The following is a 19876-nucleotide window of genomic DNA, read 5'->3' as shown; positions in this document are numbered from 1 at the left end:
TAATTTCTGTTTCAGTGTTGCTTAATTTTCCTAGCGCTCAAATGGCAACATGTTGGTGGCAGAAATCAGCTAGGCTCTGATGCCTTTAAGAGTGTCATGGTGGGATATGGCTCTGACCCATGCAATATTCTCCTGCCCAGCTCTATAGAAATGAATGGCTGATTGAGGGATAGATCTCATCAGGTTCCTCTACACAAGCTACTTCTGGCTAGCTGTGGAAGGTTGCACTAAAGGCTTCTAGCACGGAAAGGGTTTCAGAATTATCCCACAATGGCTTACATGGGTATCTGGGCCAGCTCCAAATCTTGCTCAGATTACAGCTGACTCTATACAGTGTGAGGCCTTCACTCCCACCTCTTGTGCTTCAGAGTGTACTGGATCTTTGTTCTTTCAGGTCCTGGGATAGCACTGAACAGCATATGTCTCTCATCAACTTTCTGTGCCACAGCCTCTGAAGATGGCTACCTGCGCCTGTGGCCACTGGACTTCTCTGAAATCTTCTTGGAGGCAGGTGCGTAGAGCTTCGGGATCATGCTGTTAAAGCTCTGCGTAGGTGTATAATTGAGACATCTCAAGACGAGATCTGTGTAGTAAACTAAGGATCCTCAGGATCCTCAGGCCCACGTGGTCCTCTCAGCCTCTCCCGTCGGGCCCCAGGAGCTCTTCCCAAGCCACACCCCTCATTGGCCAATCCTTGCAGCCTCTTTGAGTTTTTGCCTGGCTGGAATATGTCCTAGAACTCTGATGATGCCTATTGCTAGCCTGGATGGAGGAGATAGCAGAACATGTGCAGAAACTGCCTTACTGTGCAGAGGTAAAATTCACATCCTTTGTTCTGTCCTCTTTTGTCTCTGGCCCTGCCCACCAGTGATATGTAGCCTCTGGGAGGTTGTCCAGAAGGAAATGTGGCCCTCGGACTGATAAATGGTCCCCTGTTTTAAAAAACAGGGCTCTGTGGCAATTCCACTACCAATCCCTGTGGCATGTTCACCCTGCAGGCATGGCTCCAGTAACCTATTCACCATGGACATCTTTCATTGTCTCATTAACAGGCTACATGTAAATTTAGAAAAACTGTGTAAGATCTGTGCCCATTTGCTTCCCTAATCATATGAAGAGTTCTCATGGCCTACCTAGAAGCCTGTTTAGTCCAACATCCTGTTTTCCATAGTGGCCAACCAGATGTCATCTGGGTAGCCTGCAAGCAGGATAGTCCATAGCCATCTCCTGCTATTGTTTCACAGTGACAGGTATTTAGAGGCATGCTGCCTCTGAGCCTCCGGGTATTGTTGTTGTTCTTTTAAAAAATGCATTCTGCCAAACCTGTGGCTGGTGTCGCTTTGGTTTCACAAGCATAAACACTCATGCCTGGAAGTGAGAAATAAGTTTGTGCATAAATGAGTCACAAGCATGTCACCTGCAGACTCTTCATTGGGCGGCTTGTCTTCCTGCAGAGCATCACAGCCCGGTGAGCTCGGTCCGCATCAGCCCAGATAACCTGAAGGTTTTGTGCACAACTGCCTCTGGGAATGTGGGTTGCCTGGACATCCAGTCTAAGGACTATTGCACCGTCATGCGCTCCCATCTGGATTCTGTTTTGGCATTCTCTGTGGAGAGATCCCAGAAGCAGCTGGTGACTGTCTCTCAGGATAACACCATTCGCGTCTGGAACCTTGAGTCTATGCAGCAGGTAATGTCAAGAATGCCTTTTTTGTAAAGTCTACCGGGGACTCAGAGGATCATATCAAACGTTAATTCTACTTGGAGTCAGCTTGTTGAAATCAATGGACGTGACTATCCTAGGTCTAGATGACAGCACTAATGTCAGTCTTCCCCCCACCATGGTTCAGTCCTTCCTTAATAGCTGATACGTCTATTGGATTGAATTGGTGAGTTATCTCCTGTTAGTTGTTTTGCTGGGTTCAAGCCTATCTGCTTGTGTGACATTGAGCTGAGATTTGAGGTTAAGGCAACACCTGTGCTATAAATGTAAGGCACTGTGATACCGCATTATTATTATTGATATCCTGGCTTTTTCCCTGATAGGACTCAAGGCTACTTACAACTAAAATTGAAACAGCTAAAAAAAATGGTCATTAAAAAACAATGAACCATTAGTAGAATTCAAATATATACATATAGAAGATCACATACAAATCCTTACAATACAAACAGCACAGCAACAGCTCCTTCCTAAAAAAATAGTAAATTCCCAGAAGCCTATTGAAACAAGAAAGTATTACAGTCATGGCTTCACTCAAAGAATCCTGGGAGCTGTAGTTTTGTTAAGGCTCCTCTGAGTTGTTAGGAGACCCCTATTCCCATCACAAAGCTACAGCTCTCAGGTTTCCCTGGGTAGACGGATTAGTTAATATACCACTGGGTAGTGTGGCTCTGTGAGGAGAGTAGGGGGTCTCCTAACAACTCTCAACACCCTTTGCAAACTACACTTCCCAGGATTCCTTAGGGGAAGCTGTGGCTGTTTAAAGTGGTATCATAGTGCTTTAAATGTGTAGTGAGAATGAGGCCTAAGACTTTGGTAGCTTGTTATTGCCAGCCCGTTTTGTGTCTGATCAGCATGATCCTCTGCCCCCTATAGCTCTATGAATTCACTGCCTCTGACGAAACACCGTGTGCCGTCTCTTTCCATCCCTCACAATTTATCTTTGCTTGCGGTTTTGATACTGGTGTCGTGAGAACCATCAGCCTGGTTGCCTCAAAACTCCTTGAGGAACACAAGTATGTTTTCAATATATACTTTCAAAGTTGCATCCTGAGCGTTCTTCCATGTGTCAATCCAAAATGATGAAAGTTGAGGGCAATGGGTTGTATCCACTCAAAGAAGAGCCATTGAAATTAATGAACCTGTTACTAATCTCCATTCATTTCAGTGGGTTTACTCTGAGTAGCATTGGATACAACTCAGTTGGATGCTCTTTCAAGAGGAACAGAAATGTGGGAGATCAACATTATCTTGTGTAGATATTAGCTTCTTGCAGACTTTGGAGTTCTCTGTTCCAGTTCTGATGTTGTGAGAAGCTGGGAAAGAGGCTAAAAGTGCAGGGTGGGGTGAGGTCTAGGAGAGCAGGCGGGCTTCTCTGTTGACATGGACCTGGTTCTGACCAGTGAAATGGTAAAAGCTCTGTATGGGCTGTACCACTTGAGAGTGTAGGGGGAAGAAATCAAATGGGACACACCTCCATTACAAAAAAATATATATCCCTCCATATAGAAAACCTGCCTGTTGGAGAGAAGGCTAGGCTAGAATCCTTCTTGTTTTCTATGCGAAAGGTTTTGGTTTTTAATGGAGGAACATTCCATAAGAAGAGTCCTTCTGGATCAGACAAATGGTTTATCAAGTTCAGCACTGTTTTCTCACAATGGCCAACTAAATGCCTATAGTTCAACAGTGCTCTTCCCACTTGAGATTCCAAGCAAATGGCATACTGCTGCCATCAATGCAGGTAGAACCTAGCCACTGTGGCTAATAGTGACTGATGGCCTTGCCCTCCATATGTTTCTTTAACTCCATCATGTGAGCTCACTGCTGCCATCTGAAGTGTTATGGCCCTGACATGTGTGCTGCCTCATTAAGGATCAATACATGAACTAGTTTGACTGCCATCTTAATTTCCGGTTCCCCATTCTGCTTTCTTTCATTCTTTTTGGTACTTTGCAGGCAGCACCGTGGGTCAATCACAGGTCTGACCTTCTCCCCAGATGGCAATTTCATGTACAGTTCCTGCAGCCATGGGACCCTGGCTCTTTATAACTCTGCCATCCAGAAAAGCCACATTATCAGAGTACTAGGTAAGGTTTTTGTTTGATTGTTAATATATTTACTTAGAGCATTTGTACTCTGCCCTTCAGCTTTAGTAGGTCCCAGAGCAGCTTGTATACCATCAATTAAAACAGGACAGCTTCTGTCTGCACTCTTTCAACATGGCACAAAAGGAAAAGGGTATAGGGAGGGAAGAGGAAGCAAGCAAACTCAGGTAACAATTCTTAAACAGTTGTTCTTAAGACCAATTAGTTGTACTAGCGCCCATTAAAGCACCCTGCTCTTTGCTTCCTTTCTCTTGCAGTCCTATCCCTGCAACGGCTATTAACTAAGTGGTGCTCCACCACCAGCAAGAGCCTTTGCTTGCGTTTCTTTTGCCAAAGTTCATTTTCCATTTTTATTTCCTCATTTGGGAAAGGCTTCCATGAAAAGGGGTTCCCCCCACCCACTTCTGGGTCTGGTTCTGCCACCACTGGTGTGCTGCAGTCAACAAATTACCCCCAAGGGAATGTGGCCATTGACAGGAAAAGGGGTCCTCACTTGGGCCCTAATGGTTTGTGAACTCGTGCTGCATTATGATTTTGGTGTGAGTTGATGAGTGAGTCTTTCCTTCTGCTTTCTTGGTGTGGTGGTTAGAGTGCCCAGCTAGGACCCAGGAGACCAGGGTTCAAATACCCTCTCCACCATGAGTCACTGGGTAACTTTGGGCCCATCACTGAGTCCCACCCTAACAGGGTTGTTGTGGGAATAAAATGAGCCATCTTGAGCTCCTTGCAGGGAAAGGTGGGGTAGAAATGCACCGATTTAATAAAACAAATAAACTCTCATACTAAATATCTACCTTTTATTCAGCAAATGTCACCTCACAAGATGCTGACCTCGGTCCTGATGCTCTCTCTGTCAGCGGCGATGGACATCTCTTGGCCTTTGTGGGACCTTCCAAGTACATTGTGACTCTCATGGATGCTCATTCCTTAGATGAGGTAACTTGACACCTGCCCACAACTCGCTGTTCCTCAGGAAAGAAGCTTCCAGAAACACGTAACCCTCACAGTTACAGAGTGGAAAAGTTGGCAGGGTTTTTTTGTCTAAACCCAGGGAGCACCTGAAATGCTGGCCTGTTCTCAGTCAGGGTGGCCCTTAGCTACATCTGCTGGGCTGCAGTAATAGCAGGGTGATATGCACATCCCCTTCAGTTTGTTTTATAAACATGGGGGCTATTCCTGTCCACCGTTGTCACTACATAGTGCTGCCGTTCTCTCCTGACAAACATTTGTTTGATCCTGATTGGCCAGGATCCCTTCTTGCAGAGGTGGATGTAGGACAGCATGACTGGTTTCCCCACACAGGTCGAAGGGGCCAAGGGAGCGCCTTCCCATCTCTCCCAAAGCCTAGTAAGCACTTGCTTCAGGAAGGAGGTGTAATGGCTATGACAGGGTCCTAGAGTCCCCCTTCCTCCTTTTCAAAGCCCAGTTAATGCTTGCCCAGCTTTGGGAAGGAGACAGGAAGGCTCTAAGACCCTGCCAGAGCTCTCGCGCCTCCTCCCCAAAAGCCCATTTACTTGACTTCGGGAAGGTGGCATGAGGGTTGTATTACTAAGGTCGGCCCCTGCTCCTTTATTGATAAATAGTGCATCTCATGCCTTATGATGTTGTACAGTCCACTTCACTTAATTGTGCTGTATGTATAGACCAGGCCTGAGTGTTCTCTTTCTAAATATTCCTCGTCTTCTGTTTTAGTGCAGAAATATTTTGCTTCAATAAATGGGACATTATTATTATTATTATTATTATTATTATTATTATTCTGCCTGGCAGCTGCTGAGAGTAGATATGAGCATTTTGGATTTGGACAGCACTGTTCTGGACATGGCTGAGAGACTCTGCTTTGCCCCTTTCCCTCTGGACCACTTGTTGGTGGCGACATGCTCACAAAAGGTTCTGGTGATTGATGCCAAGTCTGGACGCTTGATCAGAGTGGTAAGGGACTCCCGTGGTCACTTCTTTGTGTTCTGAGGTTGGGCTCGCACACAGTTTCCAGGGTGTTTCTTCCATGTGTATTTGCCTCTGCAGTGAAAATCCTAGGGATTGTGTCATTCTGAAATTACTAAATTATTGCCAGATGCCAATTTATTTGTATCTCTTGAAGTTTCTCAGTTGATCAAGCTAGTGCTCCCTATTCCCTTAATTTATTATGGAGACATTCTTTATTCAAAGAAACAAAAGATACTCTCCTGGTTGACGTTTCTAAGGAGCTGGTACCCAAAAATGAAACATGCTGTAGACATAGTGATGGCAAAGGAATGAGCAAAGGCCATTCGGCTTAATCATCATGATCAGACAGCACTCCTCTGAAGAAGAGGGAAATGAATCTCTTTGTCCTCATTTGGTTCCCAGCAGCTTAATGTAGCCCACAAATAGGCCACCCCCACAGGCCCCATGCTCCAGAGCAGGACTCTTCTTCTCAGATCTTGAGAAATGGAATGAGGCCACGTAGATGGTGATTCCAATACCAGACTCTAATGATGCTGATTTCTTACCATTCCTATTCAAAGTAATCTTATCCTTGGGTCTCCAACTGGTCTCAAAGGATCTGTCTACTGCAGCCTCTTGAAAAACCCTCCATGTTTCATGAACCAAAATCTTCTCAGTGTGCAGTTCCTCTCCCTTTTATCTTTCAAAGTCAGAATGGGCTAGACATAGCCAAATGATCTAATGGCTTTGCACAAAGATTTTATTCTTTTGATCAGCAAGCCATAGAGGACCTTAAAGTCCCAGCAGTGGATGCCTTTGTAGCAGACTGATGGAGATGCGCTTCTCAAAGATGTGTCAGAGCACTGCTCAGACTTTGACCTGAACCCTACTCAGGAGCCTGTGTTCACTCTTCCTTAGGGCAGCCTTCTCTGCTAGGTTTGGTTGGATGGCTTGGTAGAGCAACCACATAATGACTCTGTCCAAAAACACACACACACACGATTTCTGAAATGGTAGCTTCCATTGCCAATGCTACCCGGGACCCCACCCAGTTTTCCATGGGGACCGTAATAGTGGAGGCAGTAGCTAGGAGATTAAAGCATTGAAATATTGACACTAGATACGGTTCACCTTTATATAAATCTCTTCGCAGGGTTGCTAACTCCGCTTATTTGATTACTTCCTATCTCTTTAACAAACATTCTTTTCTTTGTGTCTGTTCTCAGTGTATTTGTCTTTCTGGTGGAAACAGGTAGGTTTAATATTGGGGGTGGTTTGTCTTGATTGCAGGTCCCGCAAGTGCACAAGCAGTCTTGTTCTTCGTTGGCCTTCAGCTCCGATGCCCAGTTTCTTTTGACAGCTGGCGATAGGGTCCTCAAGGTGTGGGATTATGGCATGAGATTTGATGTCAACTCTCAGGTACTACACTCAACAGCAGGGCAGTCTTTTCCCCTCCAGTTGTCAGTGTTCAGGCTAGATTGTACAGTGAACAGCATAGTAGAGCATTCAAGTGATGAAATGGAGCCAGAACAGGGCCACAGAGAAACAAACAGGGGGGAGAAGTATCGTTGTGCTCGGGGGAATATCTTTCGGCGAACAACAACAACGCCCAAGAGGTGCAGAACTCCCTGAAACTGATTAAGGAGAGGTGAAAATGTTCAGCAGACATTGGATGTTGAACCTCACTTGGAAAAGGAAAAAAGGGGAAATTGTGAGGAGAGAATAGAATGGTTGACTGGAATCCTGAATAGAAGCAACCCTCTAAAAATGTAAGAATACATTGCAATGGTCAGTTGTTGAGAAAACCCCCCACTTCATTCTGCATGTTATGTTTGTGAATACAGTGGATACATTGATTACTGAATAAGAAATTAATTTGAGGGAATAAATTAAGATAGGATGACTTTCTCTAAAGATGATTTGGGGAGTAAATTAGTGGGGGAAATTGGAGGGGAATTGAATTGATTTGGAGCAGACTGTTGAAAAACGTAGTGTAAAGGAAGTGATTTGGAATGATCTGAGATGGGGTGCAAATTTAATTAAAGAACATACCAGGTGTGATTTGGATAGAAAAATTAGTTGGCTTGTCTTCTGTGATGATTAAAATTTGCATCTATCTTTTTAGTGGCTTGCAGTGCCGTCGCTCTGTAGCACAGTCACATGCATGTTTACTTAGGAGTAAGTCCCACCATGTTCAGTGCGACATATTATCTAGTGTGCATGCTTAGGATCTGAGCCCTCAGCATATAAGTTTTCATTTATTCATTTCACTTATTGTTTGAAAATAATTACATCTAATCAAGATTGCTAACAACAACAAAAGGATAGAGCTGCCAGAAATATATGCAATAATATATTTACTGAAGCTGCTATTGTAAACACCCCTGAAAATGAAATATTGAAATCCTAAGTAGCGCAGAGGAGTTTCATGTTTGACTGGAGATTTCAACTCTGCTCTCCCCTGATCCTAGTCCAACACTCTAACCACTAGTCTGCATGGTATAGCTATAATAATTTGGGTTTCCCTGTCTTTACATGCTCTGCAATGTAGTTCCAAGAGGCCAGCCACTGACAAAGGACATTCTGCTTTTGCTTTTCTTTCTCCAGGTGTTTATTGGCCATTCTGAGCCAATACAGCAGGTGAGGTTCACCCCTGACCAAAGGCAAGTCATCAGTGTTGGAGATGCCATCTTCCTCTGGGATTTCCTAGGTGTGTTTGCAGAGGAGTCCTTCAAGGATGAGTAAGAGCCCAATGTTTCCTCAATAAAGCAATTGTCTTTGGAAATTTGATAGTCTGTAGGTGCCTGCATATTTACATCTACTTCTTCATTTTCCCGTCTTTTAAACTTTGGACTTGTTACCATTCCAGAATCGATTCCTCCGAGTCCTCAGATTCTAACAGAGTTGGTAAGTCTGCATTTGTTGCTGAGTTATGCTACTTTCAAAATCCCACAGCTGTCTTACAATGAAATAGCTATCATTACTTCGCTGGGTGATTGAGCGAGTGGTTGCTGAACAACTCCAGGCACACCTGGAAGAATCTACCATTTGGATCCCTTCCAGTCTGGGATTCAGGCCTCATCATGGGACTGAAACTGCCTTGGTCGCACTGGTCGATGATCTCCAGCGGGCTAGGGACAAAGGTGAGAGCTGTTTCCTAGTTCTGCTGGATCTCTCAGCGGCTTTTGATACCATTGACCATGACATCCTTCTGGACTGTCTAGAGGGGCTGGGAGCTGGGGGCACTGTCATACAGTGGTTCCGCTCCTTCCTCCTGGGCCGTGTCCAGAAAGTGGTGGTGGGGGATGAGTGTTCAGACCCCTGGGCCCTCACTTGTGGAGTGCCTCAGGGTTCTGTCCTCTCCCCCATGCTTTTCAACATCTACATGCAGCCGCTGGGAGAGATCATCAGGGGGTTTGGACTGGGTATTCATCAGTACAGTAGTCTCTAAAGAGCTCTGCCATTGCATCTATTACTGTCTGTGTATGTCTTTGACACAGATTTGTAGACAGACATTTTCCTGGTTGTCTTTGGCAAGTAGAGAGATTTTCCAGGGGAGCAGAGCAGGGAGGGATGGTTAAGGCTATTTCCTTTTATGGACCAAATGCCTGATATATGGGGCAGAGGGACCAGTAAAAATGGTTTGGGCTAATAACTATGACCTTTTAAATTCAGGAAGTTTCCTGTTTTGACTGGGGGGGGGGTTTAAAAAATTAAAAATGGGGACATAACCATTTTCAGTTTAACCCTAACAGACATTAGAGCTGTTGACAACTACAACCATCAAAAGAGGTGACAAAGGTGTTGCTTCTGTTCATTATAATTGTATCTTATCCTTTCTCAGGTCAGTTCAAGGTTTTGTCTTCCCCCACTCCTTTATATCCTCTCAACCCTGGGAAGTAGGCTAGGCTGACAAGAGAATGACTGGTCCAAGGTCACGCAGTAAACTTCATGACTGTGGAATGTTTTACCTTGATCTCCCTGGTGCCAGTTGAGCACTTTAACCATTAAGCCACCCTGCCTCTCACCCCCCTTTTCTCTTCTTTATTCACAGAAGCCAATCTGGAAAGGTCACATGATTTGACGCCCAGGGCTAATGATGTCCCCCGCCAGGTGGTTCCTCGGCCAACCATTGTGTCCCCGCCTTGTCTGGAGCTCAGCTCCATCCATCCAATGGGGCATTGCGGTGAGCAGAGAGCACTCCAAATGAAGCAAATCCTTGTCAGCCCCTTAAAATCCTCCAGGCGCCCTGAACCATTGTTGTCTGCCACTTGCTGTTTTCATTCCCTTCCATGCTTAATCAAAGTGGGTTGAATCCAGCTAACCTTTACTATTATTAATAAATCAAAGTGAGTAATGTCATTAATTTCAAGTGGTCTACTCCGAGTAGACCTAGGCGAACATTCCATTTGTTTGGGGTAAGGATTATCAATTGCATCCCATAAAACAAACACTGAAAAGTTATCCAAATACAGGACATTGCCTTACGCTGAGTCAGACCATCTAGTTCCATATTGCAGGCACTGACTGGCAGCAATTCTCCAAGGTCTCAGGGCAGGGGGCATTTCCAGCCCTACCTAGAGGTGCTGGGAATTGAACCTGCGACCTTCTGTGTTCAAAGCAGATTCTTGACCACTGAGATATGACCCTCCCCCTTACCGCTTGCTGTGAACAGCACTCTAACCAAACTGGATGAAAAAACATCAATCTGATTCCTTCTCTGTTCAGGCAGAAGGCTGGAAGTAGCCCTTTCTTTCTGGCACTTTCATCCTTAGCACACTTGGTGTAAGTTAAAATTCATGGGACTTGCCCTGCAGAACTGGCCTGGTCTCTCTTCCAGGCATGGTTCTCAGGGGGCTTTGTATTTTGGAGTACCTAAATGAAAGAACTGAAGCTAAAGTGTTCCATCGCTATACTTGAGCTCCAGAAACTGATGTACAACAAGGGGCTGTTGCTCTTCTTTCAGTCACTTTCCCCTGTTTCCTCTCTTTCAGATACTTCTGAATCTGAAGAAGAAAAGGAAGAATATCAGAAAGGCAGCCACAGAGAGGCTGTTAAGGAGGATAAAGTCCGGTTAGTTCTTGCATTGAAGGGCACTGTCCCTAGTGAAGACTCTCTGGCTGTGAAACCTGAAGTTATTCAGCCTTGTCCAAGACCCCATAGCCATGCAGGGAATGGTAAGTCAACATGTACAGTGGCTTTGCTAATTTTTCTTCTTCTCAAGATAGCAGATCCTTGCTTTTTATCCATATGTATGTTAGTACATCCAGTTTGATTGTATGCTTCATACGTTTCCCAAATTTGCAAAGTATTCAGACCAATTTTCACAGCTCGTATTGGGAAACATGCTAAAATTCTATATAGCAATGGTTCTTCAATAATGCTGTCATAAACTCTGTGCTAAAAGATACTTTCCAATTGTTTTCTCTTGCGTGCTAGAAAGTAGAAAGGAAAGCAAAGGATCCAAACCCCAAAACAACACCCGCCCAGACTGCTACAGGCACTTTACCCCTCGTTTCAAAACATCGGCACCCCAGAAGGTAAGAAATGGCCTGGTGTAAACATAAAAATCCTGTTGAATCATACCAAAGGCCTAACTAGGGTCAGCATCCTCTTCTCATAGTGGTCAGCAGTATGCCCATGGGAAGTCTTCAAGCAAGACCCCAGTTCAACAGGATTCCCCCCCATTTGAAAACCCCAGCAACTGGTGTTCAGAGCGATACTGGTCTGGTCTCAAGACTTGATGAAATGGTTTCTGAGCAAAATAAGAGTCTCGGTGCTTTTGAGAGCCCCTTTTGCACATGGTCAAGTTTTCTCAAGGCAGTGTGAGAGACATGTCTGGAATCTCTTCTCAAGTTACGCTGAAGCTGTGTGTGTTTCTCTTCTAGGTATTCTCCTCTGCTGTAACTAGTAACGAGGGCCTGAAACTAAAAGCAGTCATTGGCTACAATGGGAATGGCCGGGGAAATATGGTCTGGAATCCAGATACAGGTATAGTCTGCGTTTGCGAATTGAGATTCCAAAATCTGTAAATCTTCTGTACCTAAACCTTCAGCTGGACGACCAAACCAGCTGGCATCTTTGTCAGAAATGCATTACAAGAAAATCAGTTCTACTGAAATTATGTAGCATGTTCAGGGCTGGAGTGCAAAGCCCTCTGAAATCAGTTGGTCTTAGAGTCTAGTTGCTCATCCCATTAGCCAGGCGCTTCTTGTGAAAGCTGTCTCTTGACCTCCAAGGAGAGCGGAAGGGGTTTGCCTTGAAGTCAGTGTTGATAGAGAAGGAGAGGTCTCTCAGCAGCAGACATCTTCCTTCTTTTACCTCCCTTGGCTTATCTCCTGTAGCTCAGTTGGTAGAGCACGAGACTCTTAATCTCAGGGTCGTGGGTCTGAGCCTCATGTTGGGCAAAAGATTCCTGCATCGCAGGAGGTTAGACTAGACATCCCTCGTGGTCCCTTCCAACTCTATAATTCTATTACTCTCTGGAAATGTGGGAGAGACAATAATTGGCTGAGTGAGATATTGGAAGGTAAAAGCCTGCCAGGCAGTGGACACTCAGAGGGTGCTTGCTTTTTCACATGGTGGATCCAGACAGGCTCCTACTTCCAACTTGACTGCATTTGGTGGTTTGTGGCTTTGCCCATCCTTTGCATGCAGAATTCCAAGCACTGAAGTCCAATCTCTTCTCTCTCCTTAGGTTTCTTTGCCTACAGCTGTGGCTGTCTGCTCATTGTCGAAGACCTGCACTCTGGATTCCAGAAGCATTGGCTTGGTCACCCTGAAGAGATTTCAACATTAGCTGTTAGCCATGATGCTCAGGTACAAACATTCCTGTTTCCATGAAGAACATCTGGGTGGTCTCGCTAGCACAAACCACCTGCTTTCCTTCTAATGCAGTGGGTACTTCTGGTGACAGGCACAGCACTTCTGAACAGCCAGTGGGCTATGAATGCTCTGCTCCCTTTTCTCATCACTAACGGGAGGAGGAAGAATGTGCTTGCCAAGCATTTCGCTAAGCCTTAGGCTGTGTTTAGCTTTTGGTCTGCCATTTGGGTATTTGTTCATGCCCCTGACGCAAAGCGGGCTGCCACTTGGCTCTGCTGCTGCTTGAGTGATTTGTATTGTTGACCGCCCAGATTGCACTCCAGGTCAGTAGAAGGGCAGGATAAGAAAAATGCTAACTAATAAAATGAACAAATGAATATCCCTGCAGGCGCTTGCTTCTGCCTCTGGTCAGGGTCGTGGAGAGTCTCGCTGCCAAATTCGCATCTGGAATGTCCAGGATGGATCCTGCCAAAAGGTTCTGTTCCATCACGAGACCCAAGTCCAAGCCATGGCGTACTCTCGGGATGACTGCCTCCTTGCTACTCTAGGTGGGCATAAGCAGTGAAGAGCACACAGGGCATTGGCAGAGCTTTTCATGTTGAAAGACCTAGAGTTCAATCCTTGGACTCTCCAGGTATAGAATTGTAGGTTTGGAAGGGATCCCAAGGGGCATCTAGTCCAACTCTGGAACCCAGGAATCACAGCTAAAGACTCCCTGACAGATGGCCATCCAGCCTCACTTTAAAAAACTCAATGAAGTTGTGTCCACCTACTTCCGAGGTAGCCCATTCCACTGTCCAGCAGCTCTTACCCTCAGAAAGTTATCCCTGATGTTTAGTTAGAATCTTCTTCCTTGTAATTTGAATCCATTGGTTCAGGTCCTACCCCCTGGAGCAGCCGAAAGCAAGCTTGCCCCATCTTTCACATGACAGCCCTAAAGTTATTGGAAGATGGCAATCATATCACCTGTCTATCTTCTCTTCTCCAGGCTAGGGTGGGGCTGGGAGAGATGGTTTGAACAGCATCTTGGCTTTTATTGTTCAAGGGTTTGTTCGTTTTGATGTGTTTTTGTGTACTCTGTGGTTCCCAGGGGACTACATTGACAGAGTCATTGCCTTGTGGAACGTCCACACTTACGAGCTGATGTCATCCACTCGCGTCTCCGAGCCAGTCCACGAAATCGCTTTTAGTCCGCTTTCTGCGGGACACCTTGCCTGCGTGGGGAAGGGAGCAGTGACCTTCTGGCTAACGGAGCAACAGGGAGCTGACATTAGCCTCAAGGTACTTCACCTGCGTCACACTCTGGTGTTTCACAGCAGGGGTGGGTGTCAGGGACTGGGCAGAGGAGGAATGGTGGTGACTGCCCCCCCCCCATCCTGACCCTTCCACGGAGGAGGAAGAGGAAGACAGTATAGATTTACAACAGGAGTTTGAGGGAGGTTGCAGCTCAGAGGCAGATGAGGGGAGAAGTTGGGAAATCCTGGGAGAACCAGAGCAAAACCTGGCTGACACGTTGCCATTAGAAAGCATTCCAGACCCTCCATCTCCCAGAACCCAGCGAGCCTTAAAAGTAGGAGAGCAAAGAGCTCAAAGAGGATGACGAATGAGGAAGTTGGGAGAGGTAGGGGGTGGAGATTCACTTGGGACAACACCATTATCCAAGAGGCTGGGCTCTATAGCCTCTCTCTGTAAAGACTGCAATAAAAAAGAGCTGTAAGAAACTTTTCCTTGTCTTTATACTTTCCTGGGCAACCAGCTGGGAGCTGCTGACAGCATCCTGACAGTGGGGCACCTCAGGCAAGGACACCAAATGTGGCCTTCCTAATCTGGCCCTCAGGACTCTTCCCCTGACCACACAAACCCTCCAAAGACCACATCCTTCACTGGCTGGAATGTATCCTTGAACTCTGATAATGCCTCTTGTTTACCTAGATGGAGGATAGAAAGGGTGGGTGGGTGGATGTGTGCAGAAAGTAGTCTACTGCAAGGTTTGGGATAGCTGCTCCACCTACTTTTGCCTCAGGCCCTTCATGACATGTGGTCCCCAGTTGTTTACCCACAAGAGAATCTGGCCCTTGGGCAGCAACAGGTGCCCTACCCATGTTTTTGAGACCCAGAAAAGGAGTAGAGGTTAGGAGTTCAGCCTTAAGGCTGACAGCGGGGGGACATAAACAGCTCCCAAGGCACTACTTTTTTTCTGACTTCAGGTTCACAGAGTCCCTGTCCCTGATGCAATTGGTCCAGTGGAGCTGACCTCATTGTGCTACAGTGCCGGCTGCCTTCTGTACACTGGGACCAGCACGGGACAGATCTGTGCGTGGGACATGCAGACGAATCGTTGCTTCATGACATGGGAAGCTGTTGAGGGGGAGATTGGTGAGTCTTTGGGCAGCTGTCTTCACACAACCAAGCTTTCAGGAGAAGCAGGAGAGGGGCATGGCTCAGTGGAAGAGCATCTCCTTCGCATGCAGAAGGTCTTGGGTCAATCCCTGGCATCTTCAGATACAGGCGGGAATGTGCCCTATCTGAAACCCTGGCAGTCAGTGTGGACTGTACTAAGCTACTTGGAGAAATGTTCTGGCTTTGTCTTAGCACCTTGGTCCAGCCCAGTTTTGATTCTCAGATGCTAGAATTGATTGTGGCTGGATTTAAGATGTTTTTTATGTTGTCTGTGTCATTTTTTCCCATAAAGCACCCCTTAACCCTCACTGCTGTAGCTCCCACAGCCGCCCTGGCAAGCTGCTGCTGATTTTTCAAAGTTGTTTGTGTCATTGGCTGTGGGAGCTGCAGTAGCGAAGGCTGGAAGAAAAGAGTCTTGTGGTTTGTACCCTCAATGCTCCGCTTTGGATAGTCAAAGATCTCTGGAAGGGATGTCTCTATGGTGCTGACATCACCAGAGGAGGAAACCCAGCCATTAACCAGAATAAACGCTTGACTTGTCTAGGGGTGCTGCAGTGTCACAGAGACAGGCTAGTCAGCGGCAGCAACACCAAAAGAATTCAGCTGTGGTCAGTGGCAGCGGTTCAGGAGCTGAGAGTAAAAGGTTCCAGTGCCAGGTAATGCATCATCTGACTCAGGTTTGCTTAGCCCTAGAGAGAAGTGATATTTCAGATGTCCACTTAGGAACCTGTACTGGGTGGGTGGGTGGAGGGGAGAACAACAATCCATATTTTAAAAATCAGTTCCATGATCACAGGGAGGTGGGGAGCCTTTCAGCCTTGAGGTGTTGCTGAACTACAACTCCCATCATCCTTGTCCACTGACCATGGTTGTTGGAGCTAATGGGTTTTTTTAGTTCATCAGCATCTGGAGAGCCAACAGTTCCCTGATCACAGGCCAGCATCAATAAAAGATAAGCTTGATTAATGAGCCATTTATTGATTTTGGAGAGCAGCAGCTCCTTTATATTTTTACCAGCAAGTGCTTTCACACTTTTTCTAGGCGGTTATCTTTGACAAACTCTTTAAAGAAGAATATTTTGTGTTTGAAATGACTACTCCCAAGGCAAAAGAATATTTCTTTGCTTAATTGAGGTGGCTTAATGATTCTTTCCTGATTTGTCTGCAAATGAATATTAGGGATCATGTTAATAATTTGCATTATAAAGCTCTAGTGAACAGTCACGTTGTGTGGACTGAAGAACTGAATACAGACATGGCTCTTACATGGGCCTTATTGTAAACAGAGCATCTAGGGTTGCCTTGCCTAACCTGGTGCTCTGGAATGCAATTCCCATAAGCCCCAGCCCCTCTTTCTGGCCCTTGGAATGCTCTGCCACTGTCTTTTTACCCAGAGTGTTTGTACCTGCCTGGAATGTGTCCTTGAAATCTGAGAATGCCTCTTCTTTGTATGGATGGGAGAACACAGAGGAAAGTTGGAATGTGTGTAGTAACTAGCCTGCTGTACAAGGGTAAAATTCACATCATGCCTCTAGCTTTGCCCACCACTGACATGTGGCCCTTGGGAGGATGCCTAGAAGGGAATGTGGCCCTCAGACTGAAGCAGGCTCCCCACCCCTTCTCTGAAGCCCAGGTAGAGTGTGATCTATTGTTGTGCTTTTCCCTCCCTGTAGATCTAGCTCAGTCCTTTTGGAACAGGAAATGACCCTGGATGGAACCATTGTAAGTGCCGCCTTCGACGACTGTATGGATATGGGCATTGTTGGCACGACGGCAGGGACGTTGTGGTACGTCAGCTGGGCAGACAACACCAGTATCCGGCTGATTAGTGGGCACAAGAACCAGGTAAGAAGTTTTGTAAGCAGTTCCTTGATGGTAAAGAGACCACTCTTCTTGGAAGTTTATCAAAGCTTCGTAATCTGGTGAACTGGGTTTGCGTCTCTGCTCCTCCACATGCAGCTGCTGGGTGACCTTGGGCTAGTCACACTTCTTTGAAGTCTCTCAGCCTCACTCACCTCACAGAGTGTTTGTTGTGGGGGAGGAAAGGAAAGGAGAATGTTAGCCGCTTTGAGACTCCTTCGGGTAGTGATAAAGCGGGATATCAAATCCAAACTCCTCTTCCTGTTGTTGTTGTTGTTGTTGTTGTTGTTGTTGTTCTTCTTCTTCTTCTTCTTCTTCTTCTTCTTCTTCTTCTTCTTCTTCTTCTTCTTCTTCTTCTTCTTCTTCTATCCTCTCTGTTGCCACTGCAGGTTAGCGAGGTGGCCTTCAGCCCTGGAGAGTCTCACTGTGCTACCTGTGGGGAGGATGGCAGCGTGAGAGTTTGGTCCCTTGCCAGCATGGAGCTGGTGGTGCAGTTTCAAGTGCTCAATCAGGTAATTGCCGAGATGAAATGCAGTCTCACAACACCCTAGAATTCACTAGAGATGAGTGACTCTTTTGATGGCATAACCTCCTAGCCCAGAAGTTTCATATTTGTGGTGTTGTGCCTGAAAGAACCAATGGTTCCCAATATGTTCCTTACTCCCCCCTAGAGTTCCCTCTGCCTGGCGTGGAGCCCAGTGGCCACCACTGTCAGTGGGGAAGAAAGCCAGCATATTGTGGCAGGGTACAGCGACGGCACCATCCGGGTGTTCAGCGTTTCCCGGACAGAGATGGAACTCAAGATGCACCCCCACCCTGTGGCTGTAACCGCACTTGGATACTCTGCAGACGGTAGGACCTTGTTAGATGCCAACATCAAATCTTGCCCCGAAAAGCACTGCATTATTATCAATTTGCAATGGGGTGGAAGGTTCGCAGGCTTTGAAGGACTTGCTCACAAATTTATTGACAGCTGCACGCATTATTATAGTTAGGAAGTGGAAGGGGCAAGCAGAATATAAAATGGAAGAATTGTGTAAAGAGGTGTGGGATATAGCTATTAATGATAAATTAACATGTGCCATTAAGGTAAGATGGGGGATATGCAGGAGAAATGATTTTGAGGCGATATGGAGAGTGTTTGTAGAAATTGTACTGTTAAAATGGAAAGGGGTCCAACCATTGCAAGAGGTGTGAAGTTTTGGGAAGTTGGATAGTTACAATGGAATGGTCTCAGTGGTGGGGTGCACATTTTTATTCTTATTTATTTATGATTATTACTTTGTCAAAATAATAAAAAGTACTGCTCAGGGGTCACTAAAAATTAATAACAACAATCAACAGCTCATTTAACATACGTAAGCTTTTAAGTAAACACACAGTGGGTGAATTTAAGTATCCATTAAGCAGCTCCCTTCTGACGGCTCCTAGGGCTGGAGGGTGGGGCAAGGCAGATGAAATCATCCAACCCCCTGATGGCAACCTCAGAGTCTCTTTCCCCTCTTCTTTGTGCTCCGTTCACTCTCTAGGGGAAATCATCTTGTCTGGAGGCAAGGATGGGATGATGGCTGTCAGTAGTCCACGCACAGGGATGACCATTCGTGTCCTGACTGACCACCGATCATCTCCTATCAATGTTATCCACTGCACAAGAAAGCAGGTGAGACAGAAATCTGTGTGATGTCCGAACAACCTTTCCTCACTGGCGGATCAATGGATGTTCAGCATTTGATTTTTAATTGAATCTGTGCTGTAAGCCACTTTGACCCAGTTTGCGCATAGCACAAAGACAAACCACGACTTAGCGTGAATGAGGAAATGTGCAGTTTCACTGAACAAAGGTTCCAAGCGCTGCACTCCTTTCTCCATCCTGCTGTTGCCACCATGGTTTGTCTTCCCATTACATCCAGACTCGGGCTGTTGGTTTGTCTCACTCCAGGCAATAATTCAACCACTAAGATTCATGTGTAAGACTCAACAATTCAGTTCAAATCAGAAAAAAAATTGCAGTATGAAATGTAAAAACATTTGATGACAAATTCCTAAACCAGTTGGCACAGCACAGCAGGCTAGCAAAGAGGTCTTTATTCAGCTGGCACTGAAAAATTAACAGTAACCACGCTGTCAGAAGGGAGAGCATTCCATAAACAGGGTGCCACTGCTGAGAAGATCCTACTGTGCATCACTGTGCAGTTTACTACATCCAGCAACAAGGCAACAAAAGGACCTCGCTTGCAGCTCTTGAAAAATGGGCCAGTTGGTATCAGGAAAGACATTCCTTCCAAGTATTTGTTCTCCAAGTAATTTGGGTCTTTATGCTTATGATTTGGAAAATCTTCAGTAGAGAAAGGCAGTCTAAAAATAAGAGTATACCATTTTAACCAATCTCATACTATTTTCTAATTGTATTATTATTTCATATGTAACCAGTTCTGTGCCCCTAATGATTTCTCTTGTTCCCTCCTTACATTTATTTCACATTATGTATTCAGCAGTAGTAGGGTGGCTAGTCCTCAAGACACACACTCTGGATTTATACTGAGCCCTTGTTACTCCCTTTTTTTACATATCCGTACAATGGTATGTCATCATGCGCTGCACCAGCAGTCTCAGAGGACAGGTGTAAAACAAGAGCCGTTGTCATTTTGGTATCCTGTCCTCTAGCACCTAGAACTTGGCGTTGAAGGTGATGATCTCTGGTTGGCTGCAAGTGACGACCGACGTGTCAGTGTCTGGGTCTCTGACTGGATGAAGGACAAATGTGAGCTCATTGACTGGCTAAGCTTCCCAGCTCCTACAGGTCCCGAGGTGAGGATATCTTGCTGTAGCCTCCAGTCCTCTGCTCATGAGTTGAGCAATAAGCTTTTCAGCATGTGGTGTGTTTTGTAGTGTTGCTTGTTAAAATTTCCTGAGGCTGGAAAATTTTACAAGGGAGAAGCCAGTTTGAGTGCCTTCGTGGCATTTGCCAAATGAATATATAGGACGAGGCTAGCTGTGTAGCTCAGGAGATCTAGAAAACCGTGGTCACAAAGAATCTG

The 19876-nt window shown here is 45.8% G+C and overlaps 1 protein-coding gene across 4 annotated transcripts in view; it reads left to right on the top strand.

The window, feature by feature from the left end:
• The window catches only part of WDR90 (WD repeat domain 90), a 40455-nt gene that overhangs the window by 15159 nt on the left and 5420 nt on the right, over positions 1 to 19876 (top strand). For all 4 annotated transcript variants that reach the window (XM_053366214.1, XM_053366213.1, XM_053366215.1 and 1 more), the window contains exons 18-40: positions 395 to 511; positions 1455 to 1690; positions 2600 to 2739; positions 3680 to 3810; positions 4634 to 4764; positions 5599 to 5760; positions 7045 to 7173; positions 8362 to 8495; positions 8624 to 8661; positions 9809 to 9940; positions 10749 to 10931; positions 11194 to 11294; positions 11643 to 11745; positions 12452 to 12573; positions 12968 to 13127; positions 13670 to 13860; positions 14787 to 14955; positions 15524 to 15635; positions 16652 to 16823; positions 17228 to 17350; positions 17510 to 17690; positions 18368 to 18498; positions 19503 to 19646. In XM_053366214.1, the coding sequence (XP_053222189.1) occupies positions 395 to 511; positions 1455 to 1690; positions 2600 to 2739; positions 3680 to 3810; positions 4634 to 4764; positions 5599 to 5760; positions 7045 to 7173; positions 8362 to 8495; positions 8624 to 8661; positions 9809 to 9940; positions 10749 to 10931; positions 11194 to 11294; positions 11643 to 11745; positions 12452 to 12573; positions 12968 to 13127; positions 13670 to 13860; positions 14787 to 14955; positions 15524 to 15635; positions 16652 to 16823; positions 17228 to 17350; positions 17510 to 17690; positions 18368 to 18498; positions 19503 to 19646 (3242 nt within the window). The remainder of the gene's footprint in view (positions 1 to 394; positions 512 to 1454; positions 1691 to 2599; positions 2740 to 3679; positions 3811 to 4633; positions 4765 to 5598; positions 5761 to 7044; positions 7174 to 8361; positions 8496 to 8623; positions 8662 to 9808; positions 9941 to 10748; positions 10932 to 11193; positions 11295 to 11642; positions 11746 to 12451; positions 12574 to 12967; positions 13128 to 13669; positions 13861 to 14786; positions 14956 to 15523; positions 15636 to 16651; positions 16824 to 17227; positions 17351 to 17509; positions 17691 to 18367; positions 18499 to 19502; positions 19647 to 19876) is intronic.

This window comes from Podarcis raffonei, chromosome 14, assembly GCF_027172205.1.
Source record: "Podarcis raffonei isolate rPodRaf1 chromosome 14, rPodRaf1.pri, whole genome shotgun sequence".
Taxonomy (NCBI): Eukaryota; Metazoa; Chordata; class Lepidosauria; order Squamata; family Lacertidae; genus Podarcis; species Podarcis raffonei.
Note: the sequence above shows the minus strand (reverse complement) of the source record. Positions and strands in the feature narration are given on the sequence as shown.